This window comes from Aythya ferina (genome assembly GCF_964211825.1).
Source record: "Aythya ferina genome assembly, chromosome: 2".
Classification (NCBI taxonomy): Eukaryota; Metazoa; Chordata; class Aves; order Anseriformes; family Anatidae; genus Aythya; species Aythya ferina.
The window spans coordinates 48,013,926-48,034,780 of NC_140297.1; the positions used below are offsets into that span (position 1 = coordinate 48,013,926).

Genomic DNA, 20,855 nt, shown 5'->3' on the forward strand with positions numbered 1-20,855 from the left:
CTGTATTACTCCCTGAAAACTAGTTTATTCTGAGCTTAAGCCCTTTCCATCACAGCACAGACAGTGGCATTTTAGAGGACTAATCATGCACACGCATCATTTACAGTACTTCTCCGGCACCCTACTTTCTGGTTAAATAAAAATCCACATCTAAAGAGTTGCCTGCTTTAAACAGCCTTTTCCTCATCCACCGGGCAGGTCACCTGGTCACAGAAGGCAATGAGGTTGGTCAGGCAGGTCTTGCCTTTCATGAACCCATGCTGGCTGGGCCTGATCCCCTGGTTGTCTTGCACACGTTGTGTGATTGCACACAAGATGATTTGTTCCATCACCTTTCCTGGCACCGAGGTCAGGCTGACAGGCCTGTGGTTCCCCAGATCCTCCTTATGACCCTTCTTATAGATGAGCGTCACATTAGCAAGTCTCCAGTCATGCAGGACCTCTCTGGTTGACCATGACTGCTGGTAAATGGCAGAAAGTGGCTCGACAATCACATCCGCCAGCTCCCTCAGCACCCTCGTGAAATAATTACCGGAAATCTTATGATCAAGTGAAAAGTCTGATGCTGAACAAGTCTTAGATTAGACCTGCAAAGATATGAAATCATGCACAATTTCCCTGTTATGGGATCCAAGTGGTAAGTACCTTGGGACACATCTGAGAGCCAGCAGATTCTGAGGAGGCAGTATTCACCTGTGGTGCTTCCTTGTCCTTACCTCTTCTCCTCTCAAATACATTTCAAATCATTTGGAAAAAAAACAGCTGTGTGCTGGTCCTGTGTTTACAACAGTACTAGAGCACAACGATGGGCAGACAGTTAAATCACTTGCTAAAATATTTACTCTTCCTATCCTTTTCATCATCCATTGCCTTAAATATCACTCAAAATTATTTGGTGCTTTCTGTTGTTTTCCAGATCTTTCTAGTACCCCTTCATTTTCCTGAGCTACCACAGCCTCCTTCTGGAAGAAGGAAACAGCTTTTATGATATATGGCATTTGTAATATGTTGCTAGTCTGATGCTCATATCCTTCCAGTGACAGCAACCACAGAGAGAAGCAAAACTATCTTTTCAACTAGACATGGAAAAGCACAAGGTAAACCAATTACACGCTTCCCAGATGTTGAGACACCAGTCATAATCAATCATCACATAGTTTCTAGTGTTTTACAGACTGATGCATCAGCAATCACAGTACAAAAACAAACAAACAAAAAAAACACAGCTAAACAAACATGGGCTATTAATTAAGAAGATGTGATACTAACAGATAGATCTTTGTAAACCTCCTGAAAATTTGAACCGCTTCTCCCTGCACAACTCTCCATACCAGTAGACCATGGAAAAGGCAGAAAGGCTGATTGAAGTTCCAGATCAAAGTCCTACAGAAATCAACGAACACAAACATCCACTGGCTTTACTTCTAGGTGAAACATTCCTTTTGTTCATCTGGACTTCTCTAGCATCTTTCTAGTTTCAGGCCCATATTTTTGTATGCAGATAAAACTAAATTTCAAAGAACATACAGCACCGAAAACACTGAGATTATTGTAATAACTGAGTCTGACTATGACACTACAGTAAGAGAAGCGAATAAATGAATCACTATACTTCCAGCTTTTTTTTTTTTTTTCCCCAGTGTAGCTGCAGCTCACATACCAAAAACTGAAGATGATTATGAACTGCTTTGTTCTTGGTTCTTATGTGAATGTTCTCATAGTATTCCTGCTGTCCATGAAATCATAAGTCACAGTAACAGTTGCCTGAGAAGTAATAAGAGAGCCAGATAAAAGGCACTCAGCTGTAAATTTATTACTAGCGAAGTACCATCCTTCCAAAAACCAAACCTATAATTTCTTGGAACGATCTATATTCTAGCTGATTCAGAGCTAGATATAAAATGCAGCTTTGCAGTCAGATAGGTTTTTAAGACTACATTATAATCAAACCTAATATATATGAAATATTGAAGTCAACATTTGACTTACCTACATAAAACAATATTGTATGTAAGAAAATATTAGTAGTTTACAGATTAACTCAGCTTTGTTCAAAAATTAAAACTGAAAATGAAAGCATGTCTTTATACATCAAAATTCTGCTGGGCTGCTTGTTTTCCCAGACAACCATCCTAAACAAGAACTTAGTTTACTGAGAACTGACTTTTGAATGTGGCATTTTTCTGAATAATTGAGAACTCATTGGGTCACCTTTATGTCTTCCTGAAGGCTGCTACAGGTAGCCACGAGAAAGCTTTTTAACAAACATTATCTGTTCAGTGTAATTGGATGCTTTGAGGTTAATATTGTCATCGCTTTCTGAGAACAACAGAAAAAGTATTATTTTATCTATGTCAAATCCAAACATTTTTAAAAAAGACAAGTAATGTGCTCACATGCTTGACAAACATGTCATGTAAAAAACTAATTTTTGCCTCTCCATCAAAATATTTTTGCCAAGAAGTTTCTATTTTTCATTACTTGAAGAGCTGCTAAAGAAAATACAGTAAATATGCTTTTTATTTAAGAACCTCAAAGCACGTAAGCTCAAGTTCGGTCAACTAAAAGGTTAAAAAAAGAAACTATGGCATATTTTCAAGTACAAAGATCTAGGCTGTCTCTACTTTTTGGTATAATAAAATTCTTACAAACAACATGTTATAGGAGTAAAGCTAACCGTAGCACTGCTCAGAAAAAAGCCATGAGGCCAACTGCAACCACTTGTAACTCCAACTTACTGATTATTTCAGATTCACTTTCTGAAATATTTCTCTCACTATTTACTTGATACCCACATGCACACTGTATACCAACAAGACTAATCAGCAGCTGGAAACAACTGTAACTTAACCTGGAAATTAACAGAACTTGCAAGTAGATATATTTTTAGTAACAGCTTGAAAATTTAGGCCATTAAATTCATTAACAAGCTTGCAGATATGAATATCTCATCTACTGAATTGAGTACTCATAAAAAACTAACCCATATGCATATTTCATTATATAGCTGATTTTACCATTCAGTGATGCTCTCATAATTTAAGTAATTTCCCACTATAAATTTTAAAATAAAGCAATTTACTGCAGTGTACCAATGTTTAAATTATCAAAAAATAAAGACAAAAATGTGGTTACTGTATACTTCTGATAGTAACTATCAGAAATGATAAAACTAGGACACAACTCTGAACACATAGCTAAGTTTAAATGGAGTATCTGAGTTGACTTACTGTTGCCTTATTGACATTGTACGTAGGGAAGAAATACATTTGGCATTGCTACATATGAACCTTACAGCTGATTAAAGACAGAAAATACAGAAATAGTTTTACTTTGGACTATCATTCAATCCACATTCCCATCTTGTGGATTGAATGTGCATTAGCAGCTGGAGCACAGCAGGTAAGATCTTGCAGCTAAATCCCAGTTTACATTCACCTAAAGGAGCTGATTTGTGCACGGGACAGACCCTTTGAGATACACACCAAAGCATGGTAAGCAGTGACAACCACTTGCTTCAAAGGCACGCTGCTCCTGACCTGCGCTAAAATATCAATGTAGATAAGACCTTTAAGTACCAAGGCACACTGTTGCCACCACTGTTTGCTCCTCCTGAGAGCTGTGTGCCTACCATATACAAAGAGATTGTTACTTCATTTCTTACTACTTCTTTCAAATGTTTGCTATAGTTTCTTCTCTGATTTATTTTTGAAGAAATTTGAATGAAAGAAATACATCCACACAACTCTGGTATCACCACTTTAATTCACCAGGAATCCCTACTCCCCACCCAGTCACATCATCATCATTAATCCTTCTCTGGATTACACCAACTTGGAAGAGTGACCATAGAAAAATCACTACATCTGAGACTACCTATGCGTGAAATGAAAAACGACCAACAGCTCCACAGAGATAAGGAACCTACATTTTGTAATGTCCCTTACAAAGAGAAGGCTATTATAAATTTCCGAGCAAAGCAAAATTTTGCTATTATACTTGTTTATAATGCTGGCTGGTCATGATGTTAGTACATTTGGAATACAGATTATTATATAAATGAAATCACAGTTGAAAATGTGATTTGATGGCATATAAAAGAGCCTAATTCTGCACAGATCAAGTGATAACTCATCAAGCAGCAGTGGTACAAAATTTTCCTTTTTTTGGAGCTGAATGGCATATAGAAATAAACCAGAAGATTCTTCAAAACCAACTGTGGATTGAGTTATAGCCCCATTACTGACAACTTTATTGTATGCTTTGCTATTTTTTTTCTGAACAGCTGAAGTATTTTAAACTATGATTTATTAATTTTTAGACTTGCCCACAAAAAAATTTCCATACAAGTTTATAAAACTTAATTCCTTCAAATTAGGAATAGAATGAAAAACTTTACCACAGCAACAGAAGAAAATTAAATCCAAAAGCTAAAAAATAAAGATGGGGGGTGGGGGTAGGAGCACACAAACTAGTTCTGAAATTTTAAGATATTAATAGCAAGATAACTTATCTTAAAAAAAACAACATGCAAAATATATGTCTTAATCTCATATCTCAAATATCCTCCTGCAGAACAGTATTCTCAGACAGTACATAAGAGCAAACGAAGAAGAAAGGTATTTTTCACTTACAATAAAAAATAAAATTCAAAACTCAGACTTAATTTTTATTATAGTTTTCTACTCAGTCTTCCTGAAAATAAATGTTCAGTGCCAAAAACCTGTAACAACACTATTTGTGGCAGTTCTCCAAGATAATTTCTTTCAAATTTTGTTAGCTTTTTCTTTCCTTATTTATTTTTAAAGGAATTTAACACTCCTTAAGCAAGAAGTTTAGTCAGGCATGCCTGACTTTTTCTTGATGGGTAGCTTCGATATCAAATAAAACAGCACTACGCATTTATGTTCCTTAGATCACATCTACCACTACATCTACCTACCAATAACTTTCAGCATCTTTTCATCTACCTGTGGGGTTACAAAGGCATAGAAAACCCAATCCTCTGCACCCTCACTTAATACTGGTAAAACAGTGATGCAAAAACCTCAAAAAAAGCAGGTTGTACTTATTTCTCAACCCAGCATTTTTGTATGATTTAGTTAGCCCCCTAGATATAACATGCCATAGCTATACCTCATAGTTTTGAAGAAGGAAAAAACTGTCTAGTTTTATAGCAGATTTGTGACCTAATTTAATATTGAGAAAAATTTGAAAAATCAAATATTTGCCACAGAAGGACCTCTAGAGACTATCACCTTTCTGTTAGCAAAAACTTTCTAGGAAGGTTATGTGGAACACAGCACAGCAAATTTGGTATAATCTGTTCACAGAAATCACTTCTGAATTCTTGTGTGAAAAGAAATTTATGAAGCATTACAACTCCTTCTGCGCATCTAACAAAGAAAAGACAAATAAATGAGTTAGCTAAAAGACATTTCAGGCACAGCAAAGTAGAAAGAATATTGTTATTCTTCAGGGTAAAATTCATGTTGGATCTTCCATATGGTTATGATACTTAAATAGACACAGACTGAAAGATTAACTGTCTTATAAGAGACAAATGACAAGTAAAACCAAGGAAAAGCTTTAAGTGATGTAAATCATTTCAAAAGAGGAAATTCTTGATTTGTTAAGAAGGCTGTACGCTTGCTGTTACAATAACTCAAGTCTACTGAGCAATATATTGCAAAATTGAAATTCAAAAGTCTTTCAGGCAGTTAGTATGATTATTTTTCTGTTTTACACAGGTATAATGTAACCCTTCATATCATCAAAATGGGATTTTAACAGCCATATTTTAGGGCAAACATGCATACAAATTTAGACTTATGACATTTGAACAGTCATTTTTTCTGCACTAGAAGTCTTCAAATAGATCTGCAAAAAGGAGCACTGGGTTAGCCAACTGCAACATTGCTTACACTTGCAAATGAAAAAATCTATTCTGTATTTTTTTCTAAGAATGGAACACAAGAATTATTATTATTATTATTTTTTTTTTTTTAAGTATGTTTGTGGTCAAATGGCATCCTTAAAATGAAAAAGAAATCTAGTTTAAAGATAGTAAAATGGATGATGAACAGAAGCATGCATGCAGGTGGATGCAATTTTAAGAGTAAGACTTCCAGCTTTCTTTTAAATTTTTCTTCTACTTTTTAAGTTCCCCACCTTGTCTAGACATTTGCAATTATATTCTAATATTGTTGAAACTTTCCTGCTACAAAAGTAATTCATTTTTAAAATAAACGAGTAAAGATACCATTAAAATAACTTGTCAGTATATACTGTACCATAAAGATTGTTCTGGGAAGGAAATCACTTAAGAAGTTTGGAGAGCATTTCACTCTGATCAAATCTATTTTTCATAAAACAAGAGACAAAACAGAGCATGGGCTGTAACTACATTCTTCAAGTATAGCTATCCTATGCACAGTTTTCTCGTAATAACTTTTTGCACCTTGAAGCAAAGAAGTATTAAGGAGTGAGATTTACCCTAGTATATGTAGACACTCAAATTAGGTCAGAATCACTAGAATCCTAGTCCATTCTCAATTAGACTACTTATAAGTTTTTCCAGCAGGAAATACTGGGTATGAAATCCTTTACTAATCATATGAAGTGTTAATAAGGATTGCCTAACATGTGCCTAACAAACTTTTTGGAGAAACACAAATACTTGGAACTTGACTGTATTTGGTCAACTTCCATCAGTGACTCAAAAAAGTACGGACTTGATCCATAGGTTACCTGTTACCTGAGATCCAACACTCCAAAATAAAGGGTTAACAAGCCACAAGAAGTTCTTTCCAAATAATGAAAAGCTTTTTTTTTTTTTAATTTATTTTTTATTTAAAGTTTAAATAGAATTTTCTCTCCTCAATTCAAGAGGCTGAACCATTTTTACTAAATTTTTCCAAAAGCAATGAAGTGTGAAATATAGAAAAAATCTAAATGTGTTTTAGCTCTACCAGTTTATGACTGGCAACGATACAAGCCACTGAAGTGGAGTTATGTAAGAAAAAAGTGTTAGGCAACTGAATGCGACTGATCCCACCTATTAAGATGGCTATCTGAAGACAATTTCTGGAAAGACAAATGTCTTCAATCATAATTATTATTTTCCAAAAATTTCCCTCCTTTCCAGTTTGCTTTTTAGATCTTTAAGCTAAATGCATCTAAGAAGGACTGGGAATCTAAGTCATGCTTTTAGGCATGACTGCATTGTGTATTTAATTAGTACAACAGCAAAATGTTTGGGTAGATGAGTATTTTAGATCTTTGCCCCACATGATAAAGAGTTTTTTTTTTTTTTTTTTTTAAAAGCAGGTTGCAGTTTCATAATTATACAGCAACTTTTTGCTATTTACCTCCTTACACTACTAGACATGGTTACATGACATAACTGCATGTATATCAGGAAATATTTTGGCAGTTTTATAGCCATATGTTTTTTATTACAAGTCTAAATAGGGACAATTAGGACTGTTATTCTGAGAATACTAGTACAAAAGAACGTCAATAGTTGGGGTGAAGATGGGGATAGGGCATAGATCCTTGAATAGAAAGTTTTCTTTATGAGAAAGTGTGTATTAGAAACACATTTCTGAGCTAAGGAAAAAAAAAAAGGATAACGACAGCTTTCAAGTAAATGTTCTTAAATAGAAATATATACTTAATGTTTACATTGGAAATTCATTCAATAACGGTAGTTCCCTGATAGTCAAGTATATAAATAAATTGTTTTGCATGCCCAGAGGCCTCTTCCTTCTCAGAGCCTTCAAATTCACTTCCAAACAGAAGTGACATTAACGTTCTGCAGAACATCCTGCTCATGTGAGAACAGCAAGTTGTGCTGCCAACAGAAGCACTTGTCGTTAGAAGCTGATCCTGGACTTCAGTCTGGAATGTTTCATCATTATTTCTGGGAAAAAAAAAACCTAGCTGAAGCCGCAGTAATTTTTTAGTTGCCTATGTACACTACACACAAAGAATGTTTACTTTCTGAGTGTTAGAAATGCAAAGAAATTCATCCATTTAAACATACTCTTAGCTTGTCTGAACTACAGTTATATTCAGATTAAGTTGTACCATCAGGGAACACCAAAATTTTCCAGTTTGGAATACACATACTGAAATGCACACATTTGTCAAAAAGGAAGGTGGTAAAAGCTTCAATTCTTGATGATTTTTGAAAATTTATTTTTCTTTTATAGACTTTGGACACATTAATAGCTAAAATAGGAACGTGAGGGAGATTAAAGTAAGTTGTGAAACAATGATTTAAATCCAAGGCTAGATTTACATAATTAATAGTTGGGGCGGGCCTTTGCAATAGGCCTGTTTTTTCAATGTGGCAAGAGGTGATGGTGTTCATGGTAACAAATAAAATGCAACACCAGACTATACATGTGTGACAGAACAGAAATAACTGAAAATTACTAAATATAATTTCAGCCTTGTTATGCTCCTAACACCTCAAGGATGCCAAATTTCACAACAGAAACTTCTGATCTTTCTGTATGGTTGTACAGCACTTAGTTTTTAGAAACGTGGCCCCCAGAAACTGTAACCATTATTTGTGTTGGAATGGATGAAGCTCCGGGTTATTTCAATCCTGCTGTTTAATGACTGTTCTTACATCATCTCTCTGGAACCATTACCACATATAACACTGATCGACCATGAAAACATCAATCCAAAACTCAAACTTAAAATGGAATTAGGATGACAGACTCCTTTCTATCAAGCAGAATTTCCTGCCTAGAAAGCATACAATATCAACAACTGTATCAGTACTTTGTGAGCTGATCTCATGTTTAGTTACATCTTACTGTTCAGAAGGCAGTAACTTTTAACTTGGACTGCAGTACTTGCTTTAATCTTTAAGCAGGTGGTTCCAACTTATCACATGAATAGGTCAAAAAAGTTAAAATAATGTAAATAAATCGCTTACGTCCTCCTACGTACATTACCCACTATTAAAGTAAAACTATTAGTTCATTTAAGCTCCTGAGCTTAAATTCTTACAACAGAAGACAATATGTTGTTATACAGTTAAACAAGCAGAAAAGCTACAGTGCATGTCTTTTTATTTTTAACACTTGGTGGTACAGGATGATGATCCCAGCAATTCTAAATTAAAACTGATATGATCTTCATCTTATGTTGTCTTCTATATATTATCAGGCTTAAAAACTTAAGGAGTTGCAGACTGAGTACCTTTCCTCAATGTATTTAAAATAGGCATTTATTTCATCAAGTTCTAGTTTACCAGCAAATTTGTTTGAACAATGGCTATGAAACCATCAACGGTGGGACATCAACATAATTTTTGCAAAAGGGACTAGTAAGTTTAAATGAGTTTCTAACTTCATTTTTATGAATTTCCCACTAAAAAAAAAAAAATCTCAAAAATTCAGAATTAAAAACAAACAAACAAAAAGCCATAGCTTCCCAAAACCATACTTAATATTTCATTTAAATTAACTCTACAGAGCACATTGTCCCAAATTTGATTCAAGATCAAGACTACTTTAAAATAAGTACAGGTTAGTGATGTTCAGCTCTTTCAAAACAGATGAGATGCTGGTTCTCAATAGATATTTATTACAACCATTTCTTTAAAACAATCCCCAAGTACTGCAGAAATCAGCAGGGCAATTTCAACTAGCTACCAAGACAAGTTACCTACACACTGAGGTTAACAACAAAGATTCTATTGTCAAAAAACACAATAAATAGTGCAGGAAAACAGTGAAACATCATTAACGCTTCTTTTTACACTTGAAAAAACTCATACCTGGGTACACTGCTTGTTAAGCTTTTTTCACTCGATGATGACGATGACGACGATGATGATCCGGGTCTCTGATCTGTTTTCATTCCTACAGTCTCTGTTGCACTAATCTGAGGTTTTTCGCCTTCCTTCTCCGGCTTTTTTTTTTCACTATCACTTTCATCACTGCCTTCTCCTAAGATGTCATCAACCTGCCAAAGAGTAAAGAGTCAATGCATCCTCTAACAGACTAGAATTATTGTTCTGTAATTACTAGATAGCTCTTAGGTAATCATTAAGGATATGCTTCAAATTTTTGACTTTCTCTTTGAAAATTCGTATTAAACACAAATAGCTTTAAGTTTCTGTAACAGCTCTATTCAAATTAAATATTTTTTGTCTGCTTAACTTGATAGGTATATATATACACACTCACATACATGATACAGTTACATTTGAAGGCATTTGCAGTTAATTATAGTAATACTGAAGCTGTAAACAAACTATATTAATTTCCAAATTGACAGTATTTGTAACATAAAGGGATCGATATTTTCTAAGATAATTTATAACATATATAAACAACCACTCGTGCAAGGCAAATTCAAGTCTCTAGCTAATAACTGTTCTTATATTTTCAGATATTTCTAGATAGATATGTAACTTTAAGTAAGTGTATTCCTAAATACTACAGTACTAATGGAACTGAACATAATGAATCCTGCTGTAACCAATTTGTCTGCTTATGCTAATAAATGAAAATTTATGAATATGGTTATGTATTTCATTAAGCAATTATTTGGCCTTTGTTTCTAAGAAGTTAGCATTGTTTTTGGAAGAGTATGAAATCCATGTTACTTTGCTATGTCAGGTCCAGAACTGCTGAAACTAACACTAAAAGCAAATCATACTCATGATCCACCCTGCTGAGCTTCAAAGGTTTGTATCCTTTTAGTTAGCATTCAACCTTCAGAAAAATAAGAAATCATGAGAAAATATAGGTGAAGATCCCACAGGAGGATATGGAAAAAAGCTAACTGTGCACCTTCCATTATGGATATTTTTTTCCTAAAAGCAGCTTTTCTCAGCATAAATTGAAATACAACTTATTAGTCTTAATTCTCACTAATCACAGAATCACAGAATCACAGAATTTTCTAGGTTGGAAGAGACCTCAAGGTCATCGAGTCCAACCTCTGACCTAACGCTAACAGCCCTCCACTAAACCATATCCCTAAGCTCTACATCTAAACGTCTTTTGAAGACTTCCAGGGATGGTGACTCCACCACTTCCCTGGGCAGCCTGTTCCAGTGCCTCACAACCCTTTCAGTGAAGAAGTTCTTCCTAACATCTAACCTAAAACTCCCCTGGCTCAACTTAAGGCCATTCCCCCTCGTCCTGTCACCAGGCACGTGGGAGAACAGGCCAACCCCCACCTCGCTACAGCCTCCCTTGAGGTACCTAAAAAGAGCGATAAGGTCACCCCTGAGCCTCCTCTTCTCCAGGCTGAACAAGCCCAGCTCCCTCAGCCGCTCCTCGTAGGACTTGTTCTCCAGGCCCCTCACCAGCTTTGTCGCCCTTCTCTGCACCCGCTCCAGCACCTTGATGTCCTTCTTGTAGCGAGGGGCCCAAAACTGAACACAGTACTCGAGGTGCGGCCTCACCAGAGCAGAGTACAGGGGGATGATCACCTCCCTAGCCCTGCTGGTCACACTGTTCCTGATACAAGCCAGGATGCCGTTGGCCTTCTTGGCCACCTGAGCACACTGCTGGCTCATATTCAGCCGACTATCCACCATCACTCCCAGGTCCTTCTCTGCCTGGCAGCTCTCCAACCATTCCTCTCCCAGCCTGTAGCTCTGCTTGGGGTTATTGCGCCCCAGGTGCAGGACCTTGGCCTTGTTGAACTTCATGCAGTTGACTTCAGCCCATCGGTGCAGCCTATCCAGATCCTCCTGCAGAGCCTTCCTACCCTCAAGCAGATTGACACACGCACCTAACTTGGTGTCATCTGCAAACTTACTGAGGGTGCACTCAATGCCCTCGTCCAGATCATCGATGAAGATATTAAAGAGGACCGGCCCCAGCACCGAGCCCTGGGGAACGCCACTAGTGACTGGCCTCCAACTGGACTTGGCTCCATTCACCACGACTCTTTGGGCCCGGCTATCCAGCCAGTTTCTAACCCAACGAAGCGTGCGCCAATCCAAGCCAAGAGCAGACAGTTTCTTGAGGAGAATGCTGTGGGAAACAGTGTCAAAAGCCTTGCTGAAGTCAAGGTAGACCACATCCACAGCCTTTCCCTCATCCACCCAGCGCGTCACTCTGTCATAGAAGGAGATCAGGTTCGTCAGGCATGACCTGCCTTTCATAAAGCCATGTTGACTGGGCCTGATCGCCTGCTTCCCCTGCAAGTGCTGCATGATGACTCTCAGGAGGATCTGCTCCATGAGCTTCCCTGGCACTGAGGTCAAACTGACAGGCCTGTAGTTTCCCGGGTCTGCCCTCCGGCCCTTCTTGTAGATGGGCGTCACGTTTGCTAGCCGCCAGTCGATTGGGACCTCCCCCGATAGCCAGGACTGTTGATAAATGATGGACAGTGGCTTGGCCAGCTCCTCTGCCAGTTCCCTCAGTACCCTTGGGTAGATCCCATCCGGCCCCATCGACTTGTGCACATCTAAGTGCCGTAGCAGGTCACCAACCAGTTCTTCATGGATAGTGAGGGCCACATCCTGTTCCCCATCCCCTTCCACCAGCTCAGGGTACTGGGTATCCAGAGAACATCCGGTATTGCCGCTAAAGACTGAGGCAAAGAAGGCATTGAGTACCTCCGCCTTTTCCTCATCTCTTGTAACTAAGTTTCCCCCCGCATCCAGTAAAGGATGGAGATTCTCCTTAGTCCTCCTTTTTGTGTTGATGTATTTATAGAAACGTTTTTTGTTATCTTTAACGGCAGTAGCCAGATTGAGCTCCAGATGAGCTTTGGCCTTCCTAATTTTGTCCCTGCACAGCCTCGCTACTTCTTTAAAGTCCTCCTTAGTGGCCTGCCCACTTTTCCAAAGCTTATAAACCCTCTTTTTCCTCCTAAGATCAAGCCACAATTCTCTGTTGAGCCAGACCGGTCTTCTTCCCCGCCAGCTCGTCTTTGGGCACGTGGGTACAGACCGTTCCTGCGCCATGAAGACTTCCCTCTTGAAGATCGCCCAGCCTTCCTGGACCCCTCTGCCCTTCAGAACCGCCTCCCAAGGGACTCCACCAACCAGTGTCCTGAGCAGTTCAAAGTCAGCCCTCCGAAAGTCCAATACAGCGGTTTTACTGGTCCCCTTCCTGGCCTCGCCAAGAATAGTGAACTCCACCATTGCGTGGTCACTCTGCCCGAGACAGCTCCCGACGATCACATCCTCCACCAGTCCTTCTCTGTTTGTGAAGAGAAGGTCTAGCGGGGCACCTCCCCTGGTAGGCTCACTAACCAGCTGCGTCAGGAAGCTATCTTCCACGCTCTCCAGAAACCTCCTAGACTGCTTTCTCAGGGCTGTGTTGTGCTTCCAGGATATGTCAGGGAAGTTGAAGTCCCCCACGAGTACAAGAGCTGATGATTTTGCAACCTCTGTCAGCTGCCTGTAGAATTCCTCATCCGTCTCCTCATCCTGGTTCGGCGGTCTATAGCAGACCCCGACCAGGACACTAGCCTTGTTGTCCCTGCCGATCCTAACCCAAAGGGACTCGACCTTGTCGTTCCCAGCCTCGAGTTCTACAACCTCGAAAGACTCTCTAATATAGAGAGCCACACCACCACCCCTTCTATGCTGCCTGTCCCTTCTATAGAGCTTATAGCCAGGCATTGCAGCACTCCAGTCATGAGACTGGTCCCACCACGTCTCCGTGATGGCAACCAAGTCGTAGCCTGCCTGCCGCACGATGGCTTCCAGCTCCTCCTGTTTGTTACCCATGCTGCGTGCATTGGTGTAGATGCACTTCAGCTGGGCCATTGCCTTATCCTCCGGCCTTGCCATTGTTCCCCCTGGCACAGCCCCAACAATCCTAGCCTCAGCCCCATCCCCCTTCCTACCTAGTTTAAAGCCCTCTCAATTAGCCCTGCCAGTTCCTGGCCCAGGATCCTTTTTCCCCTAAAAGATAGGGACCCATCTGCGGCCATCAGGCCAGGTGCTGAGTAAAGTGCCCCATGATCAAAAAACCCAAGATTTCTGCGTTGGCACCAGCCCCGGAGCCATGTGTTTAACAGGTGGGCTTTCCGTGTCCTCTCTGAACCCCTCCCTGCCACCATAGGGATGGACGAAAACACCACCTGCACTCCCGCTCCATCCACTAACCGACCCAGTCCCCTAAAGTCCCTTTTGATAGCCTTGAGGCTTCTCTCTTCGATGTTATCACTGCCCGCCTGGACTATCAAAAGGGGGTAATAGTCAGAGGGACTAATAGTCAGAGGGACTAATGCCACATCTGCTTTTTGAAGACAAAGAAAACCTCTGTGTATGAACACAGACCAAAAGATTTTACACCGTTTGCAACAGATAAATTCCAAAAGACAAACAAAAGCCATGAAATAAGAAAGGTCACTTTGTATCTAGTGCTTCATAAATGCACCTCCATTTTTTTGTTTGTTTACCTTGATATGCACGGCAGGAAACTCAGAGCTACTCCGTTTCTCAAACTAAGTGCAAAATTCAACGCCTTTCCAGTATTCCATCGCAAATACGGTAGAGGTAAATGAAATACCATTTTTTAACAAAGAAAACTCAAGGGAGAGTTTGCAAGCAAGACTGAACAGGAAATAGAAAATACATTTTTGTTATCACCAAAAGACCTATTTTTTTTTTTTAAACGATGTCCTATGAGAGAGACAAGACACATGACTCAAGACAATGAAGGTGCTCTACAGGGCAACTTCAAACACGTAGGTGACTCCTACCATACTTCTCCTGTTGAATTCAGAAAGATAAAATATGTAGCATTTGTCTTCAGTCCTCTGCTAAACAAACATATTTGAGGGATTTATTAATCTTTCTCATAGGCAGTAGTAGTCAGCTATTCCTGTTTGACTGAACATTTTTCTTCCTTGTGCTACTTTCCACTGAGGATTCTAACCATCTATATAGATACACGTTAGAAATGATGTAGAATGATGATTTTGAGACTCACCAGCATAAGAGAAAGCAAAGACATTTTGTTACAAAGTATAGTCATCAAAACTTTATTTTCAAAACATTTAATTTTTTCAGGGATATGCAGCTCAAGCTTTACAAACTGGTTTTAAAAATCAATGCTATAGTATCCTGGGTTGGAATGATTGTTAAACAAAATGAAAAGTAATCTACTAGGTTCTTTGAGCTATGGTATAATCCAGTTCTCCATTGGCCCTTGTCTTGATACATTTTTATTACATGAAACATTGCTAATACTCAGCTCTTTCATTGTGAGGGCTGTGGAGAAGACATAATAAAAGAGAACCACCTACCAACTTAGCGCATCTGAACACAGATGACATTTTCAGGTAGAAACTGCAAGAATTGCTGTGTCAAATTAACAGATCTCATTATCGATGAGATACAGTTCATCAGTATTCATGTATTAGACAAAATGCAGCTCATTTAATCCAAATTGCTTTTCCCATGACCAGAAGTTGTCACACATACGGAACCACGGATTGCAAATTGATGATCAAAGAGACTGGAAAGACTGCTAGAGATAAGTGGACAGTGAATCCTGCCGAAGTGTGTGAAGTGGTGTGTATAGAAAATGCAAAATCTGAAGTGCTCTAGTACTACAGTTTCTGAGATGGGATGGCAGGAACACAATGTTTGTATATCTTTATTAAAATGATACTCATCGTAACTAACATGTCCACATATTGACAGTCAAATGATAGAAGAAATCTACAGCTATACCAACTCCTTTCCAGCAAGTCTTGTGTTTAAAATTGCATACCCTCATTGCGAAAGCAATACTTCTCCAAGAAGTTGTATTTTACAGATGTCTCTCACAAGCAGATATTCTTTTTTTTTTTTCCTGAATAGTGAGTCCCATCTGTGTAAATCTTTTAAAAAACACAGAGTTCTACATTCAGGTTACAGATTAGAGTAGCAGTTGTAAAAAAAAATGCAAAATTATGCACTAAAAAGAAAAAGAAGCCTTCCTTAGTTTATTTCCTACCACTGTTTAACTGGTTTTAGAATTAAAACAACTGTTTCAAAATAAATTTACAAGTTAATTCACAGCAAGAAACATATTAGATACCAAAGACCAAACAGAACTACATACAAAGTGTAAATATCAAATCACAATAGAAAATTGGGAAAATAAGAACAGGTTAATAAGAACATAGGGGAGAAGGATCAAACAACATCTCATCCAAAATATTCAACATAAGGAAGGGATTGGGAGAAGGAAGAAAAAGACCAGTGAGGCAGGCTCTAGATGCTAAAGCTATGATTAGTCTTCTGGTAGGCAGCATTCTGCTAGAAAACCCAGAAAGCTGGAAGCTATCTAGAAGTATTGCTTCCCTAAAATACTGAAAGAAAAAAAAAAAAAAAAAAAAAAAAAGGACAGACTTATACACCTGAATTCTCAAAAATAAGCACATAAAGTCTTTATATAAGAGGTTAAAAAACCTCAAAAGTCTTTAAATTTCCAGGTGAAAACCTGTGGCCCACAGTGGCCCACATATGTTAAGTACTGAACCATGTCTAAAACCAAATAAATGCAAAAGAAAAAAAAACAAAACACAGGAATAGTTACTGAGTATCAGTGTTGATATTCTGGCTTTTTATACAGAATGGTATAAAATTAAGAAATAGAACTGTGGTGTATTTATACTTTTTTCTTCTTGATATTAATAGTGGTTAATTATTCCTGCTCTTGGTTCTTATATTTACATGTAAATACACTTTTTGTTATGCTTTTCAAATATTTGTCGGGTCACCTTTGTATGCTGAGATTCAGATTCTCTACCTTTAAAAAACAAACAAACAAACAAGCCCACACCACCAAACACCACAAAACCAGCCCCAGAATTAATTTCTTCATCAACAATCATGGTACCATTAAAACATTTTACTGTGCTTTTTGAATACAACAATATTAACTGAGTAATCAAGTCTCCATCCATCACCATCTTATTCTTCAGTAGCAGAAGTCCCTGAATAAATGCAATCTTCTTTCTCAAAACGTATTATATTTAAAATACCTTTTTTTTTTTTTTCTTCTGAATATCCTATTGTATATATGGACAGGAGTTGGATGCAATGATCCTTGTGGGTCTCTTCCAACTCAGGATATATGATTCTATAATATTTTTGTGTGGCGGTTGTTGCCTTTTTTCCTCTGTGAAGGAGTATTGTAGATACCCCTAGATAGCTCTCTTAGTTTAAGTAGCAGAGAGATTTCTGAGTTACTTTAAGAGTAAGGCCTTCACAATGAGAGCAAAAGAATCTGTAACATGTGCTTCCCATCCATTGTGGTGTGGAATTCCTTTCATTTAAAGTTATTAAATTGCACACATAGAAACCAGCAGCCTTTAGTAAAAGACATATCAGTTTTAGGATGAAAAGCAACTATGTCAGAAAAGAAGCTTTAAGCCTTTGCTCTACGCTGAAAGCAGCTACTGCTATGATTAAATTTGAAAAACAACTTAGAAGCACTATGGAAAAGTTACTTAGAGGAGCTCTCATTGGCAGTCACTGGAGATTATACTTGGATCTTGCTAGGGAATGAACAGTGGCAACAGCAGTCCCAACAGATGTAGCTCACAGTACTGATGCACAGCACTGGCTATAAAACCTGCATACATTTTAATTGCAACCTTGGGCAATAATGTATACTCCTACAAGGCAGATACCGCTAGGAAAAAAAACTAAGGAAACAAACAGGTTGCATATTTTAACCAGACAACTTAATGTTTGCAAATGAAAAGGTAACATAACTGTGACTAGAACTGTACAATTCACTGCATGGTTTTTACTCCACAATTAACACTTAAACTGGAAAGGAAATAAAATATTACCCAGAGGTTACACAACAATACTATTAGTAAAATGCAAGGCTAGTAACGATTCTCCATCCTAGTTTATGATAAGCCCTTTAAGGAATGCCATTCAGAAGTCCTGAATGGCTTTGAATTTCCCAGCTGGAAAGCGATGTCTACATTTGAATAGAAAGTTTGTAAAAATTTGAGATCTTAAGGGCAAACACTTGAAACCACTGAAAGAAACATGAGCTTGAGTCTTGCCTTGGTAATTAGGGTGCCTCAAGAGCTGATTTAAGCATTCTGTGCAGTTCTTCTAAACACCAACATTATTATTAGCATAATGAAATTGCTTTGAAGCAGCAACACTTCATGATGTTGGAAAGAAAAAAAACCCTTCCTAACTACCAATTTTTGGAACACAAATTCCCATGGACTATGAGTTACTAACAGTAGAAGTCACAATGATCTTTTAATTCAAAGTCTCCAAAGAAAAAATGTCTCCAGAGAGATAGTGTAATAGCTTCTCCAAAGTCTCCTGAGTCAGCAACACATCTGCAGCCTGGAAACTACTGCTTTATCTGATTACAAGGCCATTCATACCTGTAATCTTCCTTTTCTTTACTCTATTTTCATAAGAAATCCTCTGACAAGAGGTTGTTAAATTGCAATAACCTTGTAAACTACATCATTTATTTTTTTTTTTAAATGTTGCAGTCTAAGAATAAAAGTGACTGCAATACTTATGGCCAGAATACAGCTGTTCATCTATCCTAGCAGGATATTGTTGTCAGGAATCACTGATGAACAAGACCAGCATTTCAGTTCAGCTCTGACTGCACATTATCTTATGATTGTGATGGAGAGGAAGAATAGATCGAGTCTACAAGAGGCAGAAAGGATAGAGCCCTCTATTTCTTTGGTCACAGCATTTCCAAAACAACAATACCTTAACAGAGATAAGAGATCCCTGGCTTCTAAATGCAATGACTCTTCAATTTAGACTCCTGAAAACATCCAGGCCGAAATTCCAGAAAGTAATCTTCACCGACATGAATTAAAAGACAATAAATAAAGTGATCTACAACTATACTTCAAAGAAAGAATGTGTTTTTAACCTGTTGCTGACCCTTACTCATTTAAAGTTTTGGCTTTCAGTTAAAAAAAAAAAAAAGACTGGTATGAAGAGTGCTGTCCTTGTGTCCTTGGAAAGCAACCATTCCTCACATAAAACACAGGAGGAACGCTGCCTCCTCAGGAAGAAACACACTGTCAGTGTAGTAACATTGTTCGACTCTCCTATACTGTCATGCTTAGTTTTGCAACACCACCTTCATTGCTTCCCCACTACTACTTTACTCAGTCATTAAGCAAAATGAAGTAAGAGTCAAGTAAGACACATTCCTCCTGTCCAAGTTCAGTCAAGTGACCACAGAAAGCACGGCAGAAGAGACTGAGACCTCAGGACTAGAATACTTTGACATACTCTGCACCACTTGTATCATTTAGCCACAAGACATTGAAAAATTTTGACATTGGAACTCGCCCCCCCCGCCCCCAAATATGGTAGCTACTCTAGTAAGTAACCCTTGATCTTAAAATGTTTTATTTATGAAAATTTTTGATTTTGCACTTTGTCTCAATGAACTGATTAGATTTTTTATATATATATTCTTCTGAACTCTTATGCTTAGGAACAATTATTTGAGCAGGACTTTACATGTATTACCCATACCTTCAAGAAAAGATAGGAGTTTAAGATGCTTGTAGAGGTGATATTATAACACTGTGTGAATGATAAAACTTTCCTACAATTTAATGAAAATCTGTATTAAGAGATCTAGACTTATGGTATTTTGAAATAAAATATTTATTTCTATGAAGATGTCACTGGAAGGTTAAATTGTTGGAAGTAGATTTGGACTTGATTTATACAATCATGTATATTTATGCATGTGATTCAACATCCCTTTCTTTTTTCATGTGCAGATTTTCCTGTTGTCCAACACAATTACCATTGGCTCATTCAGAAAATTTCATGTAGACATTTTAAGGAATATCACCAAACCTTATGAAATATCTTATAAGATTTTTTCTAGGTAGTTTATTTAAATATTGACTTTCATGTCTTGGATCACTACATATAACTTCAACGCACTCTGCTGAAATAGTTGGCAAAATCAAAACAGGTTAGAGAAAAGGCTAATACATGGTCATGAACTGCATCATCTTCTCTATTAGCTTCCCTACTGAAAATCACAGGATTTGACTGGTAAACAATCTCAAGAGTTTGAAGGAAAAAAGCTGGAAATGGAAACCATTTGAGTGTTCAGAATATCTGTGAACCAAAGTATTAATCTTGCTTTTATTTATTTATTTTAATTTCACTTACCCTACTTAAAACCAAGACCTTACAGGACACATTAGAGTTTGTTAGTTTGGAACCAACTAGAATCACAGAATGATTTAGGTTGGAGGAGAACTCTGCAGGTCACTCTGCTGGAAGCCACTCCAGTTAATATCAGGTTTCTCAGGGGAATTCCAGAATAACGTTGAGTATGTCCAGATATGGAGATCTACAATTGCTCTGAGCAACTTTTTCTGAAGTTTGATCACCCTCATTGCTAGAAAAGTTTTCCCTTATATATAGTCAAAATAACCCATATTGCAATTCATGTCAACACCATCTTGTCCCAGTACCAGGTACCTTTGGGAAAGGTCTGCCTCTGTCCTCTCTAAGCTATGATGTACTTGTACACAGCCCATCTGTGTCATCCTCCTCACCCTCATTAGAAGGGAAAAAAAGATCAGGACTCAAAAATATTTGGAAGATTCAGCCAATCCTTTCTCTCCCTTCCTCTCTGAAGGAACAGATCTGTACCCTCATTGAAGATGTTCTCTGAACCATTCCAAATCCAGAAATTAAGATCTTATGACTTTACTAGATAGCATGTTTCTACGCTTAACAATATTTCCTGTATTTACCTCAAAAGAAAGTGGTTTGGCACCCATAATTTAAAAAGTCTTGGTAGTATTAAATTCATATTCCTCTTCCTTTCATGTTAATATGCTTTTTATTTTTTGCTTATCAGTCT

At 37.8% G+C, this 20,855-nt stretch overlaps 1 protein-coding gene across 1 annotated transcript in view; it reads right to left on the reverse strand.

Moving 5' to 3' along the window:
• The window catches only part of CTDP1 (CTD phosphatase subunit 1), an 87,699-nt gene that overhangs the window by 10,304 nt on the left and 56,540 nt on the right, over positions 1 to 20,855 (reverse strand). The window contains exon 12 of the mRNA XM_084508918.1: positions 9,803 to 9,990. Coding sequence (XP_084365044.1) covers positions 9,803 to 9,990 — 188 coding nt within the window. The remainder of the gene's footprint in view (positions 1 to 9,802; positions 9,991 to 20,855) is intronic.